General features: G+C 38.5%; 1 protein-coding gene and 1 non-coding gene across 6 annotated transcripts in view; both read left to right on the top strand.

Moving 5' to 3' along the window:
• LOC134745597 (supervillin-like) overlaps positions 1-23,934 on the top strand; it is a 247,688-nt gene that overhangs the window by 214,825 nt on the left and 8,929 nt on the right. For all 5 annotated transcript variants that reach the window (XM_063679671.1, XM_063679673.1, XM_063679672.1 and 2 more), the window contains 6 exons: positions 12,628-12,735; positions 16,034-16,200; positions 17,758-17,933; positions 18,879-19,044; positions 20,702-20,856; positions 21,534-21,694. In XM_063679671.1, the coding sequence (XP_063535741.1) occupies positions 12,628-12,735; positions 16,034-16,200; positions 17,758-17,933; positions 18,879-19,044; positions 20,702-20,856; positions 21,534-21,694 (933 nt within the window). The remainder of the gene's footprint in view (positions 1-12,627; positions 12,736-16,033; positions 16,201-17,757; positions 17,934-18,878; positions 19,045-20,701; positions 20,857-21,533; positions 21,695-23,934) is intronic.
• Trnat-agu (transfer RNA threonine (anticodon AGU)) lies at positions 19,668-19,741 on the top strand. Its single transcript has one exon. It is a non-coding gene; the product is annotated as a tRNA-Thr (tRNA).

Here is a 23,934-nt window from a genome sequence, read left to right as displayed (position 1 = left end):
CCCGCATATCTCAAACTCGTCGAAGGCTTAGCAAAACCAATATAAACTCTTTTCGATTAAGAACTAGCTGTGATAGTTCTGCAGGTCTCGTTATAGTGGCGTTTAAGAATTCGTCTCGCACACGCATAGCCAATGATAATCCTCGTCTGGTTTTTGTTCACTAAGCTTACCGGGCGCGTTGCCTCAAGCAAACCAGCTTAAGATGAACGCCAACGGGGACGACAGTTTCTCCATAAAAACGTAGTCCCCATTTTCCTCTCTGGATATTGACATTATGGAAAAAAATTTACGTAATTATTTGATGTATATTAACAATCGCTATAAGAAGTTGGAACGAAAATAAATACCATACAGACATTTAAATTTAAAAGCTCCTAACTCTTAGGTATATGTAATAAATAAATAAATAAAACAAGAAAAATAAAACGAAGGGGCGTAGCTGTGGTTGATGTAATAACTGTGGCATAATATTTTCAATAATGTTACTATCCAGAGAGGAAAATGGAGACTACGTTTCTATGAAGAAGCGGTCGACCACTATCCCCTTAAGCGTATAGGTACTCTTATTCCGATTACCTTTGTATAAATAAATTATTGAAAATCTCAAGATCTTGTTGTGCTGGTGAAGAACTCGACAGAGACAGAATGTTTAGTGAATAGCGTAAAAAGGTAGCAACAGTAAGGCACGGCTCGCGAAAAGTTTAGTCTATTTTTAGCCAAATGACACGGCTATAAAAAGAACCTGAAAATGCCAATCACCTCGACCTTTTGCTTGAAGCCTGTGACATTCATTCAGAAATGTTTTAGAAAATGTATTATATTTTAAGGCAAAATCTCAAAATTAAATATTATTAATGAGGCATCAATAGCAGTTAGCCCGATCTATGAGAGAAGCGAAGTGTTCTTAGCATTCAATTATGTTAAAACACCTACTACTTAACCCGCAAAAAGACTTAAATATCTAATAAATCTATTTCTCTGCTTTGCCCTAAGGTTGACTGGTAGAGAATGCTTTTGGCATTAAGTCCACCTTTTGTACGATAAGTATTTCTTTTGTGCAATAAAGATTAAATAAATAAATAAATACATACATAAACGTTCAGAAATTTCAAATAGCACTTTATATTATATATTACGGCATTGAGTGTCCTTTATTTTATACAAAGTTCCTATGTAATCCTCGGGCCTTTGTATGCAATAAACTGGATAACAAAAACAATAATCCACCCCTAAACAAACTTCCTATAAATACGAAATAGATTTCGATTCCCACACACCAAAGATAGATATAACTCCGTAATAGATGGATACAGTCTGAGGAAAAAACGTGCCTCGAAAATCACGAAAATTTGATGCTCGATCAGATGGCGCCACTAGTTTTGGCCTACTCTCGTATAGATGGCGTTGACGGCGTTGTTGGCGTTTGTTATTTATAATTTTAACGCATATCAGTGAACGAACATGGGTCTAAATCATATAAAAATAATTAATGCAAATAAAAAAATCATTGATCCATATTTAAATACATTTAAACGTATTTTTAAAAATCTTCATTTTTAGTTTTAAAGTATGTCGATAGATGGCAGTGAATTTACAGTGGTTACAAAATTTACTATGACAGTACCGCTCTATCTTATTATATCCTCTTTGCACACACATAGACAAATATCCCAATAGAGGCGTCCAATATTTTCCTTCCAATCGTCCCAAATCTGTTACATATTTATTGGCGCGAGAAATTGGATTTGCGCTTTTCCGGAGCAAACGTTTATTAGATCTGGTGACAGCGCCATCTATGTGTGACGTCGGAAATTAAATACACGACGATTGCGCCTCGAGGCGGCAGATGGATATTTGACAGGAAAATTCTTAAGTTTACGTAAATATTTTCCGTGTCGAATCAACAATGTTATTTCAATACCGACATTAAAATCGTAAATGAAAGAAATTGCTTTAGTAGGTAATAAAACTAATAAAGCTTCGCCTTCAGGTTTTTTTTTTATGGCTGCCATCTTTTATTTTATTTACATTGGTTATTTTATTGTCGGTCTTCCATTTTCTCGAAAGCTACTCGATTTTTTCTGTAATAGGGATTTCCTTTCGGCACTCGCATATGCCCACCGACCTAAAAGCCTTCCAATTAACCACATTTTCCTTATGCCTAGCCTCCGCTGCATATTTGGCCTTATTTTCGTAACCACCATGCGGTTCACATATAGCCCCACATTACCTTTCCGTTTCCATTCCTTGCCATAAACGGCATCACCATTAATTTCGCTTGCCGAGCTATAGGAAAACCTGTATGCATGACGAGACACCTCATTACATTGGTCTGTCCAACTATTTACTTAATTATTTCCGTCATTAATAAACTGAGTAACAAAAAACCGGCCAAGTGCGAGTCGGACTCGCGCACCGACGAGGGTTCCGTACTTTTTAGTATTTGTTGTTATAGCGGCAACAGAAATACATCATCTGTGAAAATTTCAACTGTCTAGCTATCACGGTTCATGAAATACAGCCTGGTGACAGACAGACAAACGGACAGCGGAGTCTTAGTAATAGGGTCCCGTTTTTACCCTTTGGGTACGGAACGTTTTTACCCTTTGGGTTTGGAAGGATCATACAATAAAATTTTGACTTTCGAGTGATTTTTGTCAAAGAAAGGGCTCGCCAGAATAGTTGTTAACCTTTTCGCAGCCATTGACTTGATATAAAGTCAGTACATTTCGTGTTCCACACGCCACGACTTGATATTTATGTTATACGGGTTGTCTACCTGCAATTTTTGACATTGCGTTGATGACACTTAATTACTTCATTAACGTGGCGGCGAAAAGGTTAAGGACCTCGACTTCACATTTATACTTTGGGTAAGTTCACTTTATTATTTTAATAGCTTGGCTGGCGCGAAAGGCCTGACCGAATAAAGATCTAGTTACACTGGTTTATCTAAGAACGTATCACACGCGCAGCTATCGAAAAGTGCATGGTCAGGCTTGAAACCCTTGCCATATGCGGTCGCGGAAGGAGGTCGACGCATGCGCTTGCAGCCTCGGATAGTTAAAAGGTTGCCACTTAAGGTCTTAAGAATCGCCTTGGAAGATGTGTTTGAATCTTCAATAGCATGATAAAGTTATTTAGAGTTAGTTATGCTACTATTTGTTAAACTTTTTGAGCGCCATTTTTTAATGTACAAGCTACCTTTGTCAAAAGTTTAAAAGTTCACTGCTTAGGCTTGGGCCATAACATTTCCATTATATGTTACGGGCTACTTCATAAGTCCGATCACTATGAATAATGACCGCCCTGTATGCTGTCCGCATCGAGTGGGCAATGTAATTAAAACTGTTTGATTAATCACTTTGACCGGTCAGTATGAATAATGACAAGGTAGGGTACCTTGGGCAATGTAATAAAACCGATGAACTGAAGTGTAGGTTCAGTTTAGATAAGAACTACAACCCCGCACAGAAAGGAACTACTTACAGAAAAGTAGGTTAAGGTTAAGTTAGAACTGCAACCCTCCACAGAAAATAACTGTTTTTAGAAAAGTAGGTTTAGGTTAGGTTAGAACTGCAATCCCACACAGAAAGGAGCTGCTTACAGAAAAGTAGGTTCAGGTTAGGTAAGAATTGAATCCCGCCACAGGAAGGAACTGTCTTTAGAAAAGTAGAATTAGGTTAGGTTAGAATTGCAACCAAGTTTAGAATAGAATATAATATATTTTATTTGTAGTAATTGTTCATCGTCATATTCAAAAATTATTTACATTTAGAAGAACAATACAATTATAAAATTAATAATACGTTTATGCATATGCAAGTCAATACGTTTCTATTAAGTTGATTGGATTAAGTATAATAAACTATGGTAAACACATATATCACATTGCACGGCTAGAAGTAGGGAAGTATTCATACTGCCCGGTCCAAGTGATAAATTCAAGCTATCTCAAACCTTGATTTATTAAATGGATCACTGGCCGTCGGGCAATATTAATATGGACCGGCCAAAGTAATAAATTTATCACTTTGCCCGACGGTTTTAGGCATTATTCATAATGTTCGGTCATTATTTATACTGCCTGGTTAATCAAGTTGCCCGTAACATGGGCATGGCCAACTAAGAGTTCTTGTCGTTCAAAGGGGTACATGTACAGTTCTAAGTTGATACGTCGACGATCAAATTGTACACTTACGTACAAATATAGGAGGCCCTGATGTATGTACCCAGCACCCAGCAGTAAGATCATTGTCATCCAAGATACGTGGTCTTCAATTTAGATGCGCGCCAAAGGTGCATTGGTACCCACTATCTCAGAATATTTTTCTGAGTGCCCGCTCTCTATTGAACCCAATATACTTTAGTACGACACCAGCCGACAGGAACGGGAATGCAATAAGTGCAAGAGCGCAGCGTAATGTTAGCCATTGGTCAAACCAGTTTGCGTCGTGACGCAACGTAGGCTCCGACTTATCTGCGTATACAATACAGCGCACATCGCGCGCACAGTCTACAGATTTAGCGTACTAAATCGTCTAAATCATAGAGCGGTACTGTCATAGTAAATTTTGTAACCCCAGTAAATTCACTGCCATCTGTCGACACACTTTAAAACTAAAAATGAAGGTTTATAAATGTATTTAAATATGGATAAATGATTTTTTTTATTTGCATTAATTATTTTTATGATTTTGACCCATGTTCTTTCACTGATATGTGTTAAAATTGTTAAATAACAAACGAAACCGTCAACGCCATCTATACGAGAGTAGGCCAAAGCTAGTAGCGCCCTCTGACCGAGAATCAAATTTTCTTGATTTTCGAGGCACGTTTTTTCCTTAGACTGTATCCATCTATTACGGAGTTATATCTATCTTTGGTCTAAATGTATATACAGTCAGACCGAGGTAAGTCTGCAACGATTTTGATAGCACACGCAGTGCGTTATTTTAAACGTCAAACTTCTATGAAATTATGACGTATAAATAAAATTAATTACTATTGATTTAGTTGCAAATAACAACTGTATTAGATAACCGTAATGTGTGTAACTATTCATTAACTTACTGTTATCATTCCATGCACTGTGCCCGTAACTAAATGTAAGGCAGAAGAATAATTGCTTATAAGATTTACTATCGTATATGTATTGTAAAAAACGAAAGCGTCTCCTTAATCTCTCATCACACGTTCAAAGGACTGAAAATAATCCGTTTAAATACCAATTTTAAATTATTTTGCCGAAAAGTAACGTCTTCGTTTAATGACGCCGATTTACCGGTGTTTTTACTCAGCATTTAAATAAATATAATGATGATTTCGTGAAAATGTGTTTGGTTTGTTTGTCGTGTACGCGTTTTTCTTTTTTTCATTGTTTTAAATCGTGTTCAGTTCACAGCTGTCTTATTTGACGTTGTAGATAAAGCGCCCGATTCTTACTTCCTTACTCATTAGAAAAGGATGGATATATTACGATAAATGGGACCATCATACTGATACTGTTTACAAGGAATAATGAGGGTACTCACTTACTGATAGCACTATCATTTGTTTACTCATAATTGTGATTAATTTTAGTAATTATAAAATATTTATGCACAGTATTGGTTATCGAAGGAGAAAACTACCGGAATAGGTTAAGAAGGTGAATTATTTAAAAAAAGCTTGTTTTTGATTATACTCGTACTATTAACGATTTTTATTTTGTTATTATGAAGTTTGTAATAAAACGCATTTTGTGTCATCACTATGAATCTACTTCCTTTTAAAAACAGTTCACACCACAAAAACATGTTCATTCAATAGATTTCGTTAAATTTATTTCATTACCGTAGTGAAATAATGTATCTATAAAATATAAGAATCACCCCCATTATAACAATAATATCTAACAGCTCTGCGTGTGTAAATGTAAATAAACATGTCCTAATTGCAGGTAGATAATTCGATCATTCATTTTAAATGACACTGAACCAACGAAACCGTTGCCAGCGAGTTATGAAAGTGCCCCACATAAACTTTGGCGTTAGTGCGAAGTCTAATTATAAAGTTTGGCCACCGCGAAGCGCCGCTGGACAATTGCACCTGACCAAAACGATTTTTGAACGAAATGTGTTAGATTATGTCTCTTTATCCTGTTCTTATATTAGTTATTGCTTTCTTTTTATAAAAAGGACTGGCGACTTGTTCAACTGATTCTATTGTTTTGTTCACGTATTGACCTTTTAGTGTCGTATACGCTTTTAGTTTTTAATTTATGTCAAAGGAGATGAGGAAGAAATATTGAGCAAATGACTCATTCTTGATTAAAATGGTTTTGAACTTCATGCAAAATATGGCATATTTGCCTATAGCATCGTGGGTTTTGCACAAAGTACATAATTGTCACCAAACCAACGCTGTTTCGTTACAAATACCTGTAACAAGTAACTTGAAGTTGAAAGGTCACTCTGTTTTGCATCAGTTGAGTTCTTACTCATAATTAATAATATTATGCTTTCATTAACATAATAAGGGTGAATTTCGCACGAAATTTAACACAGTATCGTTTTCTTGTGTATATAAACAGTATACCTACAGACTGTGGGGCAGTATTTAGGAACAGAAAAACATGATACCGATTTCATATCAAAACCATAACTGCGCTCTAAATTTGATAATCAACATCATTTTCTGATTACGTCCACAGGGACGAGGGGGGGGGGAGGGTTGTGGATTAGTACAGACTAATCCATCTACCTTCCACACTCCTTTAACCTGACCAATGTTAAACCTTATATCTTTGTAATAAAGTTTGCGAATTAACGGTAAATAGTAGACGATGGTACATATTTATTACATGGTATGCCTATAATAGAATGCGTACATTCACATTTCAAGTGCGATGCTGAATTATAATTACTTCGAGCGGATTTAGCTTCCGGCATTTGCATAAATACATTATAATGCGGCGTAATCATTTCGATTGCCTTTAATCTCTTGTAGAGCAGTGTATTCTTTGTTTACATTGTCTGACATCTTCATATGACGTATAAATTAGTCATATCATATCAAGAAGCCCTCGATAAGTATTTGCAGTTGCTTTTATCGTTGGCTGATTTTACAATTGTTTTAATGCATATTTATGAACTATTAGATTAGTGGTTATCCGGGAAAAAAAAATTATACTAAGGAAAATACTAGGAAGTATGATAAGGGTATTAGTTAGGTTTTAAACGGCATTAAAGCTGTACATTTTATAGATTTATAACTTAGTAAAAACTAACTTCGACGAAGTTTGTTTTTTATTTAGAACCTCCTCTTTTTGACAACTCATTCATCAATGTCTGCTTAATAGATTTCACGCTAACATATCATATCCACCCACATATATTACTGCTAAAATCATAACCTTTCCTTTTGACTTTGCCGCAGTCTGGTAAAAAACTATTTTGCATTACACCCGACAGTGACCCAACTGGTCAGCGAGACGCGGCGGCACCGTCAGTTGTTTTGGCAGGCTCGCCCGCTGCGCCCGCGCCGAGCGTTATCGTCTTTCGCGAATTTTTAATTTGAAAAATCGCTTTCTGTAAGACGCATCACATCGTAAAATCAGTGGAAAACTTTGTGATATTTTAGGATTATGTGACGTGTTTAAGTTTGTATTTAATCTTGTTGCGACTCTCGACTCATTGTCTATGATTTACACAAGTGTTTCATTTGCTCCAATTCAATTTTCAATTGATACTAAGGATTTTTATATCTTAAGGTACATCGTGAGATGTTTGAAGCGGATCATTATCGTTCCTTATCAAATTTATCTATCTACCTTGTTTCTTATAAGCCTCGTCAGAATTAACTTTCTTCTATAATTTGCTATATTTGGCATAGTGTTTACATTCTACAATCATCAGTATGCATAGCAGTTAGGGTCATCAATAATCAGGTCGTTTTCTAATGTCCCCATGCATATGTCAAGCACGTTTCAATCTCCGATTGCATGGTGCTAACATACATTACAATTATTTAATGGATTCGTCCTATATCGCCCTTATCGTTCTCTATTGAAACTTATTAGACTAGCGTCTTGCTTTGATTGATTTGAATTATGGTCTGTGGTAATATCGTGCACTTTAATTTGTATACCTATTTTGATATATTTTGTGTGGGTCTCTATTGTTTCCCATATAGTTTTAAGTTATAATGTATTGTTTGTCCACATTTTCGTTAGTCATAATTTAGTTTTCTCAGAAACGCGTAACTTTTCAGGATTGCCATAAAACATACCTAGGTTAGGTTAGGTAAACTATAGGATAACCTGAGGAAAATCCTGATAATTTAACGGTTTCAGAATTATGACTAATGATAATATGACAATCATTACATTATGACTTTTAATAATTATATCAAATAAAGGGACCCCGTTTTGGGTTGGTCAGTCATTACAGTTTTTTGAATCCAATTATCAATAAGAGGAAAAAAGCGTCACTATGGACATCCTCATCCTATGTTTGGAATGATTTCATCACCTATGCTTATATAATTATCTGTAATGTTTTTGCTTTGGCCAGTATCAGTCGAAACCATCTCATGTAAATTTGAATAGCTTCAATTAAGCTCTCCATAAGTTTTTGCTAGTATACACATTAGGTTCGGACAGGTTGACATATTTGGTGAGCGCAAGCCTCAGAGAACTTTGTTGCGTATAATATCCAAGTAGATATGCGGAATGCCGTCCAAGTGAGGAAAACTACTGTATTTATTTAACATTACATTTAAAATTATAAAAACTCGATGACAGTTTATGTTACATGAGTTACGTCACAATGGTTCAACCGAAAAAGGAAACAGAACACAGAACAGAATAATTGACGAGCTGTCGAAACTTAAATCAATTAGCATGATCTTGTTTTTTGAATTACGTCTTCGTTTGCTTTTAAGTAGGTGTCATTTCGTCTGAGTTAAAAGTAGTTTCTGCGTTGTTGATGTCAGCTTACCTACTATTGATCCTTGAATAGATTGCACGAATTTTGTGATTCGTGTTGCGGCTATCAATAAATCATTGCGTTGTAAATCGATAGCTTTGTTTGGTCGTTTAACATATAAATATCTTATGATGTTGATGTTATAAAGTCGGTTGCTAGCCAATTAAACTGAAGGTCAATGTATCATCTTTTCATCGACATTTTCGAGTCAAGGTCCGGTCCGCACCTATAACTCGGAATGTATACATCCGAGATGTGTCATAATCATAAGGTTGCGGGCTACCGCGGTTGTGTTTACACGCGCGGGGTGCGCGTGAGTCACTAGAGTAGTCGTGTCCGCTGCCAGGTGATAACGCACTTGTTCAACCAGTGCGTGTTTGACCAGCTGTAACATCACCCGCTTTGTTTTTGTTTTCCTTTCCGCCCATTACGCTAGCCTATCAATTACTTAGCCTCATGATTATTCAATTTTTGAATTAGGTGCGGTGCATAGTTCTAAAGTGTGCAAGTAACTTTGATTGCTTCATTTGGAATGTATTACCAATGGAGCGTTAACAGTGTGTTAATTGTGGTGTCGCCACGTAAAACAAATTCTAGTCAGTGATGTGATTTGTGGGGATTGCTCAAAATGTTTTACGAAGTGTTGCTTGGATTGTGCTTGCTGGGATACTTGGTATGGAAGATTTTGGTGTCGAAACAGCCACCTGAAATAAAGGAAGCCATTAAAGATAATGTGATCAACACAACGTTAATACCAAAAGAGCAAGATGTCGAACCAGCAAGCCAGGATAAAATTAACGAAGAAGGTGAAAATAAACTGCCAGAAGTGCCTGCAGCAAAAATTATTGAAGAAGTTACTTATTTAGAAGATAACAATAATGGCATGAACCAGTTGCAAAATTTAAACATAGCTAGTTTGAATACAGAAGACAAAGTTTCACCAAGCACTTTACTAAAGCAACAACAAGCAAAACTTCTTAACGATAGAATACTCAAGCGCGAGAGTCCACCAAAAGAACGATTGACTGAGTTCCTCGAGAAAACTATTTTAAATGATGACAAAATACAAACGATTATACAAAACCTGTCGCTAGATAAAGCAGAGACTGAACACGAACCCCAAATACTCAATTTTAACATAACGCCTGTAAATTTGAAACCAGTTAAGCAGCCAACTATAAGTGATAGGGCTTTACAATTGCAAGAATCAATTGACAAAGCATCTGACAGAATAAAACAGTTGAATAATATCAATTTGACTAAAGATCCTGTCATCGAACAAGATGTGTGTGATGAGGTTAATGGAGTAGAGGAGAAACCTATTTTGAAACGTTTACAAAAACAATCTGGGTTCCCAACTGGTCTTAATTTTGGATCAGTTATAGGCGAACTGAAAAATAAAACGAAGAACGGCGGTTTGAAGCCTGTGTTCAGGAAGTTTGATCCGGAAGCCGCCGAAAACGACAAGGCACGTATACTTATGAAATAAAGACGTTAAGCAAATTTTGTTCAAGGTACTTTTACTCATTTTAATACAGGGACGCAGGAAGTTGAGCAAAATTAACAAAATAAAAGTATTTTAACGAGTTTACTTTCCGGTTTGCGAAAACCTCGGTTTTTCAAGCTTTTAGTTAACTTGCATTGTATGTACAGTCAAGTGTAAAACTACGGATACACTCATCATACTCAAAAATATGTCCCATAGGTCTTGTGTCAGCGAATTAAGAACTGTACATATTTTTGAGTAAGTTGTATGCACCCACATTTGTACACTTGACTGTACCTATCTATGTATGTTTGTACGGGTCAAATTTTGCAAGTAAAATTTGACCCACTTCCCGGTTTCTGATGATGGTGAAAATTTGCATACGTGTGTAAGTCGGGTGACAATGCAATATTATGCTACCATGGAGCTGATCTGATGATGGAGACAGGAGGTGGCCACAGGAACTCTGTGATGAAACAACGCAAGCTAATTGTGTTTGGGTTTTTAGAATTGTTGTCTGTGATAAGAAAAGTACAGTCTGCGATAAAAGCTTGTACCAAAAATGAAACTTTTGCTAAAAACTTATTAATGTTACCTTAGATATTTTTTTCTTTAGGTTTACTCGCCATTTAATTTTTTCTTTTTTTTTTCATATATTTCTTAACATATTTCTAAATATATATCTTAGATTCTTAATATGAGTAGGTGCCAACCGGGCTAAGACATCGAAGTCCTGATATGTCAAGCCATAAATCAAATTATTTTATAAAATATTTTAATGTGTTTATTTTTAATTAGCTACACTACTATAATACAAATTATAAAGTAAAATAGATGTCATATTCATATACAAAAAAAAGTGCCTAATAAACCAACCGGCCTCTGCCACTGCGGGGCTTGGTAACTTTTCCTTTAGTAAGTATATCACATGTTCTATTATGGCTTAGGTACAATTGTAATAACTAATAACTCAGGCTTATATTACATTTGATCGTGAGTCGTTATAATATATAACAACTTACGTAATATAGCGTGACAGAATGCCGCAAATGTAGATCAGATGTTAGTTCTCTACGTAACAATAGGTGTTAGCATCTAGCTAGGAAGAAATTGGTCTAATTGTAATTCACACCATTTTATCTTCTGATTTCACAAACAGATGACTGGTATATCAGACGTAATGATTTTTACTCCCGTTTGATCTCATTTCCGTTGCCAGTTTTTTGCATAAATCGACAAGTTCATAGTTAAGTCAAGCAATAAAAAAAATATGGTTGTCTGTAAAGTCGGTTTACGGACGATAATTTTGCGTGATGACGTCATAGAAAACATTGAAAAATTGCATACTTTTATTTATGAATTGAATTATTATCACTGAATTATCATTATTTTGTATAATATAAAGAAAGAGTTAATTGAAAAATACAATTGTTTCGATAAATTAACATTTATTTGCTTTTGGCCGTAACGTAACCATGGAGATCTGTCCACAACGTTACCATGGAGATCTGTCCACAACGTTACCATGGAGATTTGTCCTCAACGTGACACTTTTTCGTGCATGCTACCGGTGTTCATCGAAAAATCTCTAATGAATGAATGTATACTTACTATGAAATAAATAAGAATTTCTGTTGTATGTTGTATCATACATTGCCTTGAACCTATTGGCTTATTTTTGGTGTAGGTAAAAAAAGGTCAAGTTGTTTATTAACAACTTGACCTTCATATGTAACAACTTAACAAGGATTTTTATGACCTTTCAGACTTATATCCTTATCTTTAGTGGACAGTCAGCAACAAAAGTATCTTATCGCGTAAGGGGGGTCAATATGACCAGCACACCTTCTTACCCGTTTAATAATGAAGTCGATATCAGATAATTTTTGACCACTTCGGCTTCTTAGCGACTTTGCTGCTGACTATATATTAATAGATAATATGTACAATATTCAGTACATATTTATACATTTTCCGCTCAATTGCCGATATTTGCGTTTAAGTATAAGAAGCTAATACAATTTGCGTGCCAAAAGAGATTAGTATTATACCGTTTCTCAAGCAGTATAACCCAATTAAGTTTACAGCTAAATTAGTAGGGAACTGCCAGTTTTTTTCTCCATTCCTCTCAGTTTTTGTTTTTCATTAATTGTGGTATTTCTTTTGTTCTAGGACTCTCTAAGCGCTGCCGTTGATGAGAATAAGAAAGTGCCGATAGATGACGAGGTCGGAAACAACATCCTTGCTGACAGGCGGAATAAGCTTGAAACTGCTGCACAGGTAAATAATATTTTACAACTATATAATGCACACGTCAAATTAAATTAGTTTTTGGCAAAAAAAAAACATTTTTGATGCATGTTTTTATCGCTGACTATACTTTTTTTTTTCAACAGTCAACTAATAATATGCAAGATTATGGTACCAATAGAGCTGATCTGATGATGGATACAGGAGGTGGTCATAGGAACTCTGTGATAAAACAACTCAAGTAACGCAACCTAATTGTGTTTGGGTTTGTTAGAATTATCACGATAAGTAGTACCTACATTGAATTAGTTGCCTGTTGAAAGAAAAGTACAGTCAGCGATAAAAGCTTGTATCGAAAATGAAAACTTCGGCAAAAAACAATCTTTAAATTGTCCCTTACAGACGCATGTTTAATGTTAGCTATCTTCATAAAAAATTACTCTAGTACAATGGATATGCTATTAACGGACATTATTTAATTTTAAAGATTACTATTCTTTGTAAAATTTGATTCTTAATTATTGTTATTGTTGTTGGGTTGCGACGATCTTTTTGTGAATGCCTTTTATTTTTTCTTGTAAAATATAATGTAGGTAGGTACATTTACAATGAGAAATAAATGAATCTAATCTAATCTAAGTGAATACGTAAATTATACTAAAATTAGCGAGCAAAAAATACTCGCACTTGTACCTTAGCAAATCCAATGCGATTTATGAAGCAATTAAACTACAAATCCACGTTACGCAACTCGAGCACAAAACGGTCTCGAGTAGGAATGCAGTTGAATTATTGAATTACCACTAGGGTTGCCATACGCGGACGTATTCGCCTTGTAATGTGTGAGGTTTGTGAGGCTTCGTTGCACTAATGAGTGACTAATGTGACGTGGTGTTGTGACGTTACTCCCTTTAGATCCCTTAGGTTTAGGGGAAATTCTGTGAGGATTTTTGGTTATTCGTCGGGATTGTGTCAGTGTGTCAATTAGCTCTTGGAAGCTGGAAGTTTGGAAAGGGAAATGTAGGGAAGTGTAGTGACTACAGCATATGGCTGCGAGTCAAGGAGCCAACCAACCAAGATTTTGAAATAGGGGATTTTTTTATAAAATAATCACTGGGCTTGTTTGCATACCCGAGAGAGTGACGGAGAGAGCACGAACGGGACAACTGCTGCTCTGACGGCTATTAGCTTCGTAAATATACCTAGAAGTATAAAATTAAAAGGATTCAAATATGGTTTGGAAGAATGGCCATCCAGTATCCACTGTGACATTTCCTATAGACGGACTATAAGAAATGTCACGATTTTCAGGGTGATTATTATCTGGACATGTCAAGATATTACACTCTTTCATATGACAACCCTAATACCACCGACCTTAGCCAGTCCTGCTTTTCAATGTAACGCGTTTCCAGCGATAATGATTATATCCTTACAACTTTAAAAGGTAATTCTTAAAGTTCAATGGCTATGGTAATTAATGGGTTATTTTTACTAGGTCAATAAATCTTAAAGGTTTCCGGTTTTGCATAAAGGGCGTAACATTATGACGGTGACACGCTAAGTCATTGTAAAATCACAAAAACTTAGGCCATAGCCACACGAACGGGTTCCTGGGGCAAGTTTTTAAACAGATTTTATATTATGGAATATTATGTTCAAAATTGGGTAGATTTAAGCGCTTTTACCGTTTGGATAAAATACGAGTATCATTGTCGTTTACCATTATTTGTCACAAAGCAGGGGGTCTAGCTAAGATGACAATCGGTATTGACGTTTTTCTACCAACGATGGTGATCTAGCCCCCCAGAATTGAATACGATACGATCCAAAGCTCCGTACAGTATGCGAGATGCTCTGAAATGTTTCTTAGGTAATCTAGAATACATTTTCAACTAAGTTTTAATTTTGAATTAGGCAAGTGTTTCTAAAACCTGAAATTTTAATGACTCGTATAACTTTAACACGATAGTGTTCGTGCTTAAAATAATTGAATGATTCGTATTAGAATATTCTTCCGATAAGTAATGCTGTAATCATATTGATAAAGAAATGGCAGCTCGCTGTGAATGTAATTTAATAGGATTAAATACCTGTGATACATCAGGTAACCGTTCATACACCTTACTACACCGAGATAAGGTCCACAAAAGGTCTACTTTAACAGAAGTCTTGCAACACTTAGCTCTCGGAAGTGGCATGGATATGCGGAGTTGCGTGAGTAAGTCCTACCGCCGATTAACATTTATCATTCAATTAGTACGCGAATTTGTTAAGACGCTCCGGCAGTCACTTGTTTTCGTAACTACTTAATAACAGCATAAGGGACGATTCAGTTACACTTGACGCAGCGTTTTCGCAGTGACGTGTCCTATGAGTTGCATCACTTGCATCTCAATAGGTACAAAATGTGTAAACGGTGCGTCAATGGATTACATGAATAAACGGTTTGTAGTAAGAAAAATCACCAGTTTCAAAGTTGGTTATGTCAACCGCGTCATGTAAATAATTCAAATTCACCACAATTTGCACGCTAAGGTGAAGCAGACGAGACAAACATATACATACAGTGATGGAATTTGATTTCACTGTTCCTTTGTCACAGTCACAATCAATATAAAAGCCACTAGGGATCACATATTATTATCACTGGGACAAGGTACAAACTGGCATAGAATTCTTAAATTCCTAGACCTACATAGACTACTAAAATCCTAGACTAAGCCTCTCCTCCCCATAGTCGGATAAAGATAAAATAAAAGTAACGATTGATACAAACATTTAAAAAAAAGTTCTCCGATGCGTCACATAGAGGATGTAGGTATCTGTAGGTCTGGGTCAGACTCATAAGGCATTGGACACTGAACTTGCGGTTAGTACGAGTAGGTATCAATGATAGCTTTAGTATTTCATATGTTTATTTTTATGAATCATCGCGCGACGTGAAGTTATTAGGTATACATAATATACACTAAAAATAAGTACATTCCCGCTGCCAGGGAGGTTTTAATATGGGACCAACCCCGAAATCACGAAAAAAATTTGGCTGTTTCAAATATTTTCTATGGGGAGAGTAATTCAGTATAATCCCAAAACCTCCCTGGCAACGGCATAAGGTTCTAATTGTAATTATGCTTCAAGAAAAGCTAATGATATGAAATAAACATTGCTCATTCTGATGAATCACTGTTAGTCTTTTTTTATCTACGATCTTTGGTCGCTTTCGCATTTTGTCGTTATAAATCTTCGACAAACAATCCATTTCCCTTTCTCTATTTCTCGACGTTTGTAATTTTTGAAATTTAATTTCAATTTCTCTAATTTTCAGGGATGGCGCAAGCGCGTACCTCAAAGCGATGCTTCCCTATTCACGGTAGCGGGACGCCTAGAGCGCGACAAAGTTACCACGACTCCGCCGCTCACGCCACCTCCCGTCTCCACCCCAGCGCCGATGACGCCATCATCACCGGGCATACCTATTGCCAACAAATTCAGGTAAACTTGCATATTTTTCACTAATTAAGTCGCATATCACACGACTTTTCTCATTGTGAACCAGCGGTAGGTATAAAGCAAAAATACTTTGCATCACACTTACTAGAAAAAGATCTTATTACGTGCAGGCGTACTAAAGGACAAAGGCCTACATTGTTCCCACGGGAGTTATGGATTGTGGGAAAAAAGTTACAACTCCCTAGGGAGTTATACCTTTTTTATGTTACTAATTCATACGAACCAAGTAGGTATAACTAAGTTTTACATTTAAAATACTGACGTTCAATTTGATTAATTTAACAACCGTTTAAAATATTTTTACAATTTTCGATCGTGGCTGAATGCCGGTCTGTGCCTTCGACGCCGAACCTGTCAAAAAATGACAATATGGCGGACGAATGTTTGAAATGTCACCGTATTTAAGAATTATTTCGCTTAAAATTTAGTTTTTTCTAGCGTAATAACAAACATTTTATTATGAGCCATGTGGCTTCAGTTTTGACAGCTCGTCCGTTAATAGCCGTGACGCAATATCTACGGTCACAGCAGCAGATTTTGCATGATTACGTATAATTTGACGTGTTATGCAGGAAATTAATGTAGATAAAAATATCGGATGGTATATAAATATAAATCATAGAGATTAGATGAACATTTATGCATGGCGAGATCATACATTATATCATTTCTTTTTGCGTATGATTAAAATAAAAGGTTTTCCACTGCACACTCATTTCTTTGTTCGTCGTGTTTTAACGAAACTCAATACGGAAGTCTACGTGACTTTGTTCAGTAGAGTTCTTTGTATGCGTGAATAACTTTGACCACAAAATCAATGAAGTTTGTTTGTGAATGACTCAACTACAAACTTCATTTATTTTGTGGTAATAGACAGTTTTATGCCTATCCAATATTCATTTTAGATATGCGCTTACGGAACGGATACCTAATGGTATTTCTTTGTTAAACTTGCGACAGGATGATTATAATACGCACGGATGATCATTATATGTATTATTATTAGGACGTCTTTATATTACAAGTTTTTATTTAACTTGCCCTGTCACCCCCTTATTCATACAACTTTACGGGCCTGATTTAGTTATGCTTTATCCCTTTCCTACAAATTACATAAGTGAAAATGACAGATAAAGACAAACGATTTATAGCTAATAGGCCAGTAACGCGTTTATGAATAACGCCATTAGTATGTATGTTAATTTGTTAGTGTGGGTCAAATCTTGGAAGCAAAATTTGCCCCACTTCCCGACTTTCGATTGAGCCAAAATGTTGCATACGTATGTAAATCGGATGGACCGGATCGGATGTACGTGTGGAATCGGATGACAATATTATGATGACATGGAGCTGATCTGATGATGGAGACAGGAGGTGGCCATGGGAACTCTGTGATAAAACAACACAACCTGTTTTTGGGGTTTTTAGAATTGTCTCGATGAGTATTAGTTGCCTGTGGAAAGAAAAGTACAGCCAGCGATAAAAGCTTGTACCAAAAATGTATTTTTTGCCTAATTTTTATTATTATTCTCGTTCCAGATCTCGCAAGCAAGGCTCCCCGACCAACGGTTTCGTCTCGGGCCCGCTCCGCTCCGCGTCGTGCGCGGTTGTGTGCCCCGATAAGCAGCCGAAGGAGGAAGCCCGGAAACCCGACCGGGAGTCCTTCAAGCGCAGTCACAGCGTCAGCGAAAGCATAAGCAGCCGACTTGATGAGAGTGAGTACGATACATATGTGCCATTTTCAACCAAATGGGTACTTATTGTCGCTTGTCAGTAAGGCGCTTTTTCCATAAAGCTTCAATTAGAAATCAACCATATCAACAAGCGACAATGTGGTACCTTTTGGTTGAAAACGTCACATATGTGGAACATAGACATAGTATAGGTTTTCGCGGGCTTGGTTTCCGCAACTCGACGTCATATATTATACGCGCCTATTTTGCGTGATGGTTAGATAGATAATACAAGTAGTTATAGATGCGCCACCGAGCGACCGGGGGTAAAAGAAAGAATATTCATATAAAATTTGGGCAGCATAGGATTTTTTCTCTTTCACTCTTATAAATTTCAGTATTTCGCCACCGCCTCCTACCTATGATGCCACCCGGTCGGTGATAAAAACAAAGCATGGCACTATTTTCTCTTTTCTCTTATAGGAATCGCAATAAGACTATCTTTCTCTATCAAAGAGTGTCAGAGGCCCTTTATATGGAATGAAGAACATGTATACATATAATAGTTGTGTTGTAGTCCTTAATTTCATTCATGATTGCGTTATTCTTAACTAATCGAATTGTGAAGAAGAGGATTAAAAAGAGACGCGTACCCGTACTCACTGTGCTCGTAGGTAGTTCAATCCCGAGCTTTAGGTTTGTTATGTTACATTGAAAACAAGTATTAAATTAATTTGATAATAAGGATGGGTGTAATAAATATAAATTTTGGAGGAATCTTTAAATTTTCATACCAGATGTACGTACTACTTATAAAAAAACCCGTGGAGATCCTAGATTCTTTATTACAAATAATTTGAAATTGCTATACTGTTCTGCTTTCAGTGCCCAAACTATTATTTTACGTCCTCCTATCTTATCTTTATTTTTATTAAGCATTCTACAAATCGTGCAATTTTTTTACTAGTTTTTTTTTTATTCAACCAGAAGACGAATCGCCCGGCGCCGAAAAGTCCGGATGCCCAGTGCGAGTGCCGCGCGCCGACGATGAGACCTTCCAGGCGTTCTTTACTCCAGTGATGGAAAAAGAACGAACGGCCGACAACGGCGTGGACGTCGACCTCGACGCTATCGATAGCACCTCGCGGCAGATGTAAGTAACTAAGTACTACTAATCTAAATTAATTTAGTAATTTTGTATCAAGGAGAAACGTCTTCGGACGATACTATTAAGCTTAGAAACTAAGCCACGGCGCCACACACCCGCCATGCGAAATAATTGCATACAATAATTGATTATCGGTGTGCAAGTATTAATTAATATAATTAAATGAGTCATTTGCTTTACTGTGAAAAGATTATTAAGAATACTTAATTTAACAGCTGGTGGGGTATGAAACGATTGAACGTTTAGTAGAATTTGGAAACCAGAGTATTTAATTAGTAAAATCCTTATCACTAATATTTAATAACTAAATAATATGTTGCGGAGTGTTGAGCACATCTTAAACCGTTCATATAAGGTATGTTTCGAAGGTAGCCATCAAGCCATCGTCGCATAAATAGTATTTTAGCTAACAAAAACCATTTTTGATGAACACTATATAAACACTATCCTTGAGGCCGGCATTATAATCTGTAAATGTTAATTGAGATAATAAAAATAATCCGAATAAACAATCGTAATTGGAACGTAAGCAACAATGTATCCGTTTAATCCGCTATCGGTACTTCTATGTGGGGCTAGTAGTAAACAATTTCGCACGGTAAGTTTGTGGCGCCGTGGCTTAGTTGGTTAAAGCGCCTGTCTAGTAAACAGGAGATCACGAGTTCGAATCTCGTCGGGGCCTAACAGTGGTTTAACTTTTTGTATTTTTTTTTTATCATTTCACTGTCGCAACTCTTGAAACAATGTTTATAATGATTATGAGATAACGTCTTTATAAATATAGTACATTTTGCATAGATAAAGTATTGTTCAAACTTCAAACAATTGAAATATTGAAATCCTAGCATATTTTAAATTCTGAAATCATTTATTTCTGAGGAATTAAATAATATCTTTTTGTGTTAACCATTTAAAAAACATACAATAGTAAACTTTATGAAAATGTAGTACTTAAGGTTAATTTTAAACTGTAATCTTTGCCGGGTATAGTCGACTGTTGTGACGACGTTTTTCCAAAGTACACAGTTGACTTTTACATAATATGCTCATGGCGCATGCATGTGTAAAAAACAAATAATTCATAATTCATAAAATAAAACTATGAAAACGGATTATATCGCGTATATTGAATTTATAATACATCCCGACGTTTCGAACTCTTTACAGCGTTCGTGGTCAACGGGTGACTGAGGAAAAATTACAAAATGCAAAAATACCCACATACTAAAATAATGAACAATCATAGACTACAAACTTTAAGGCTGGTTGTACATGCAAAATCGGTTCATAAGGCTAGTTATACACTATAATTGTTTTTCAAGTAAAGATATATATATATACGCGATAAAAATAAAATAATAATTCATAATTTATTTATTGCATCCATGGTTTACATTTGGTGGTACATACATAGTAGGTTTCACATGGACCCTGGTAGGGCACAGCAATATTCTTAAATCTAAAGTATGCTAGGTATTAGTACGAATGTAATCATTATATAAATTAGGTCTTATAACAATGGTTAAGAGATTGTAATTTAAAATTATATTGCAACAAATTAATTAATGTCTTGGAAATATTATATATATTATTTGTATTGATTCGATATTTTGAATTCTAAATTTACCTTTCTTCGGTGCAGGTTGGCCAACGACTGGGCGAGGCGAGCGAAAAGGGAACGCCGTCACGTCGCCTCCAGAAACCCATTGAAAGCTCTCGCGGCCCGCACAGACTTGAGGGAGGAATACTCTCCGCCACCCTCCACTAACATCAGGGATCAACTCATCAAGGAGAAAGGTAAGGCTGTCTCGCCCCTTCATTCTTAAAACTTTGCAAACCTCTGTTAAATGTTTACTCTTCCTGACAAATGTCAAAATGAGAGGGACAAACGATTATCATTGATAAACAGACGTTTAAGAATAACGCCATCAGTGGCAAGCGTCCAGTTTCCAAAGGGTTTGAGCGGCGTGAAGCCAGGCCGCACACTCCGCACAGTCGCACGTCACGTCACGCCTATTATACAAACGCGCAATCGTAAACTTTATTGGAATTCACGAAGGTTTAAATTGCACAGTAACCGTGCTCGTTTAGCAGTCTAAGCATTACCATGTAGAGTCGAAGGCAAATCTAGACAAATGGCTCAAACATATGTGAACACGACTTTATTGTCTAAGGTGTAAGAGCGTACACATATTTTTGAAACTTTGGGAATGTATACGTATTTCTGCGTTTGACTGTACGCTCCGCTTGCATGCTGCATGCCATGCTACAAGCACCACTGCAGCGTAGCGTTCTTTTAGTTGTCATTCTTAGGTTCATCAACATACTGTGGGCCAACTGTAAGATATCCCTAATTTCACTGGAGATACAAAAAAATATTTAATCCCTTATTCTTATTATTTTGCTTATCTCTTTAAATATTTTGAAAAGAAAAAGTGAATGTTTACTTAGTTATTTTTTATTATTATTTACAGCAACGGCCAACTGCGGCTTAGCGGCCGAAGCGTTAGCGGCCCTGGCGACGAAGGAGGACTTCTCGAACGTGGCGCTTCGAAGCGCCTCCTCCACCGTCATCCCCAGCCAGGGCACCAAGTCCGTCATGCTGCTGCACGTCAAGGGTCGGAGGAGAGTGCAGGTACGTTACTCTTCGAAGCGCCTCCTCCACCGTGATCCCCAGCCAGGGCACCAAGTCCGTCATGCTGCTGCACGTCAAGGGTCGGAGGAGAGTGCAGGTACGTTACTCTTCGAAGCGCCTCCTCCACCGTGATCCCCAGCCAGGGCACCAAGTCCGTCATGCTGCTGCACGTCAAGGGTCGGAGGAGAGTGCAGGTACGTTACTCTTCGAAGCGCCTCCTCCACCGTGATCCCCAGCCAGGGCACCAAGTCCGTCATGCTGCTGCACGTCAAGGGTCGGAGGAGAGTGCAGGTACGTTACTCTTCGAAGCGCCTCCTCCACCGTGATCCCCAGCCAGGGCACCAAGTCCGTCATGCTGCTGCACGTCAAGGGTCGGAGGAGAGTGCAGGTACGTTACTCTTCGAAGCGCCTCCTCCACCGTGATCCCCAGCCAGGGCACCAAGTCCGTCATGCTGCTGCACGTCAAGGGTCGGAGGAGAGTGCAGGTACGTTACTCTTCGAAGCGCCTCCTCCACCGTGATCCCCAGCCAGGGCACCAAGTCCGTCATGCTGCTGCACGTCAAGGGTCGGAGGAGAGTGCAGGTACGTTACTCTTCGAAGCGCCTCCTCCACCGTGATCCCCAGCCAGGGCACCAAGTCCGTCATGCTGCTGCACGTCAAGGGTCGGAGGAGAGTGCAGGTACGTTACTCTTCGAAGCGCCTCCTCCACCGTGATCCCCAGCCAGGGCACCAAGTCCGTCATGCTGCTGCACGTCAAGGGTCGGAGGAGAGTGCAGGTACGTTACTCTTCGAAGCGCCTCCTCCACCGTGATCCCCAGCCAGGGCACCAAGTCCGTCATGCTGCTGCACGTCAAGGGTCGGAGGAGAGTGCAGGTACGTTACTCTTCGAAGCGCCTCCTCCACCGTGATCCCCAGCCAGGGCACCAAGTCCGTCATGCTGCTGCACGTCAAGGGTCGGAGGAGAGTGCAGGTACGTTACTCTTCGAAGCGCCTCCTCCACCGTGATCCCCAGCCAGGGCACCAAGTCCGTCATGCTGCTGCACGTCAAGGGTCGGAGGAGAGTGCAGGTACGTTACTCTTCGAAGCGCCTCCTCCACCGTGATCCCCAGCCAGGGCACCAAGTCCGTCATGCTGCTGCACGTCAAGGGTCGGAGGAGAGTGTAGGTACGTTACTCTTCGAAGCGCCTCCTCCACCGTCATCCCCAGCCAGGGCACCAAGTCCGTCATGCTGCTACACGTCAAGGGTCGGAGGAGAGTGCAGGTACGTTACTCTTCGAAGCGCCTCCTCCACCGTGATCCCCAGCCGGGGCACCAAGTCCGTCATGCTGCTGCACGTCAAGGGTCGGAGGAGAGTGCAGGTACGTTACTCTTCAAAGCGCCTCCTCCACCGTGATCCCCAGCCAGGGCACCAAGTCCGTCATGCTGCTACACGTCAAGGGTCGGAGGAGAGTGCAGGTACGTTACTCTTCAAAGCGCCTCCTCCACCGTGATCCCCAGCCAGGGCACCAAGTCCGTCATGCTGCTACACGTCAAGGGTCGGAGGAGAGTGCAGGTACGTTACTCTTCAAAGCGCCTCCTCCACCGTGATCCCCAGCCAGGGCACCAAGTCCGTCATGCTGCTGCACGTCAAGGGTCGGAGGAGAGTGCAGGTACGTTACTCTTCGAAGCGCCTCCTCCACCGTGATCCCCAGCCAGGGCACCAAGTCCGTCATGCTGCTGCACGTCAAGGGTCGGAGGAGAGTGCAGGTACGTTACTCTTCAAAGCGCCTCCTCCACCGTGATCCCCAGCCAGGGCACCAAGTCCGTCATGCTGCTGCACGTCAAGGGTCGGAGGAGAGTGCAGGTACGTTACTCTTCGAAGCGCCTCCTCCACCGTGATCCCCAGCCAGGGCACCAAGTCCGTCATGCTGCTGCACGTCAAGGGTCGGAGGAGAGTGCAGGTACGTTACTCTTCAAAGCGCCTCCTCCACCGTGATCCCCAGCCAGGGCACCAAGTCCGTCATGCTGCTACACGTCAAGGGTCGGAGGAGAGTGCAGGTACGTTACTCTTCATTTAATTCGTTCAACTCCGCTCCATCCGCTCTCAAAGCTGCGATCCCAATCCAATTTTAGAAATAAAATTTCATCACGAATTTCATATAAAAGTACACGATTGTTGTTGTTGTGTGGCATCTCTTCACGGTGCAGTTTCTATACCCGTATATAACGTTTTCTTAATATAGGACTAGGTCGAATTGTAT

This window comes from Cydia strobilella, chromosome 11 (genome assembly GCF_947568885.1).
Source record: "Cydia strobilella chromosome 11, ilCydStro3.1, whole genome shotgun sequence".
In the NCBI taxonomy this organism is placed as follows: domain Eukaryota; kingdom Metazoa; phylum Arthropoda; class Insecta; order Lepidoptera; family Tortricidae; genus Cydia; species Cydia strobilella.
Note: the sequence above shows the minus strand (reverse complement) of the source record. Positions and strands in the feature narration are given on the sequence as shown.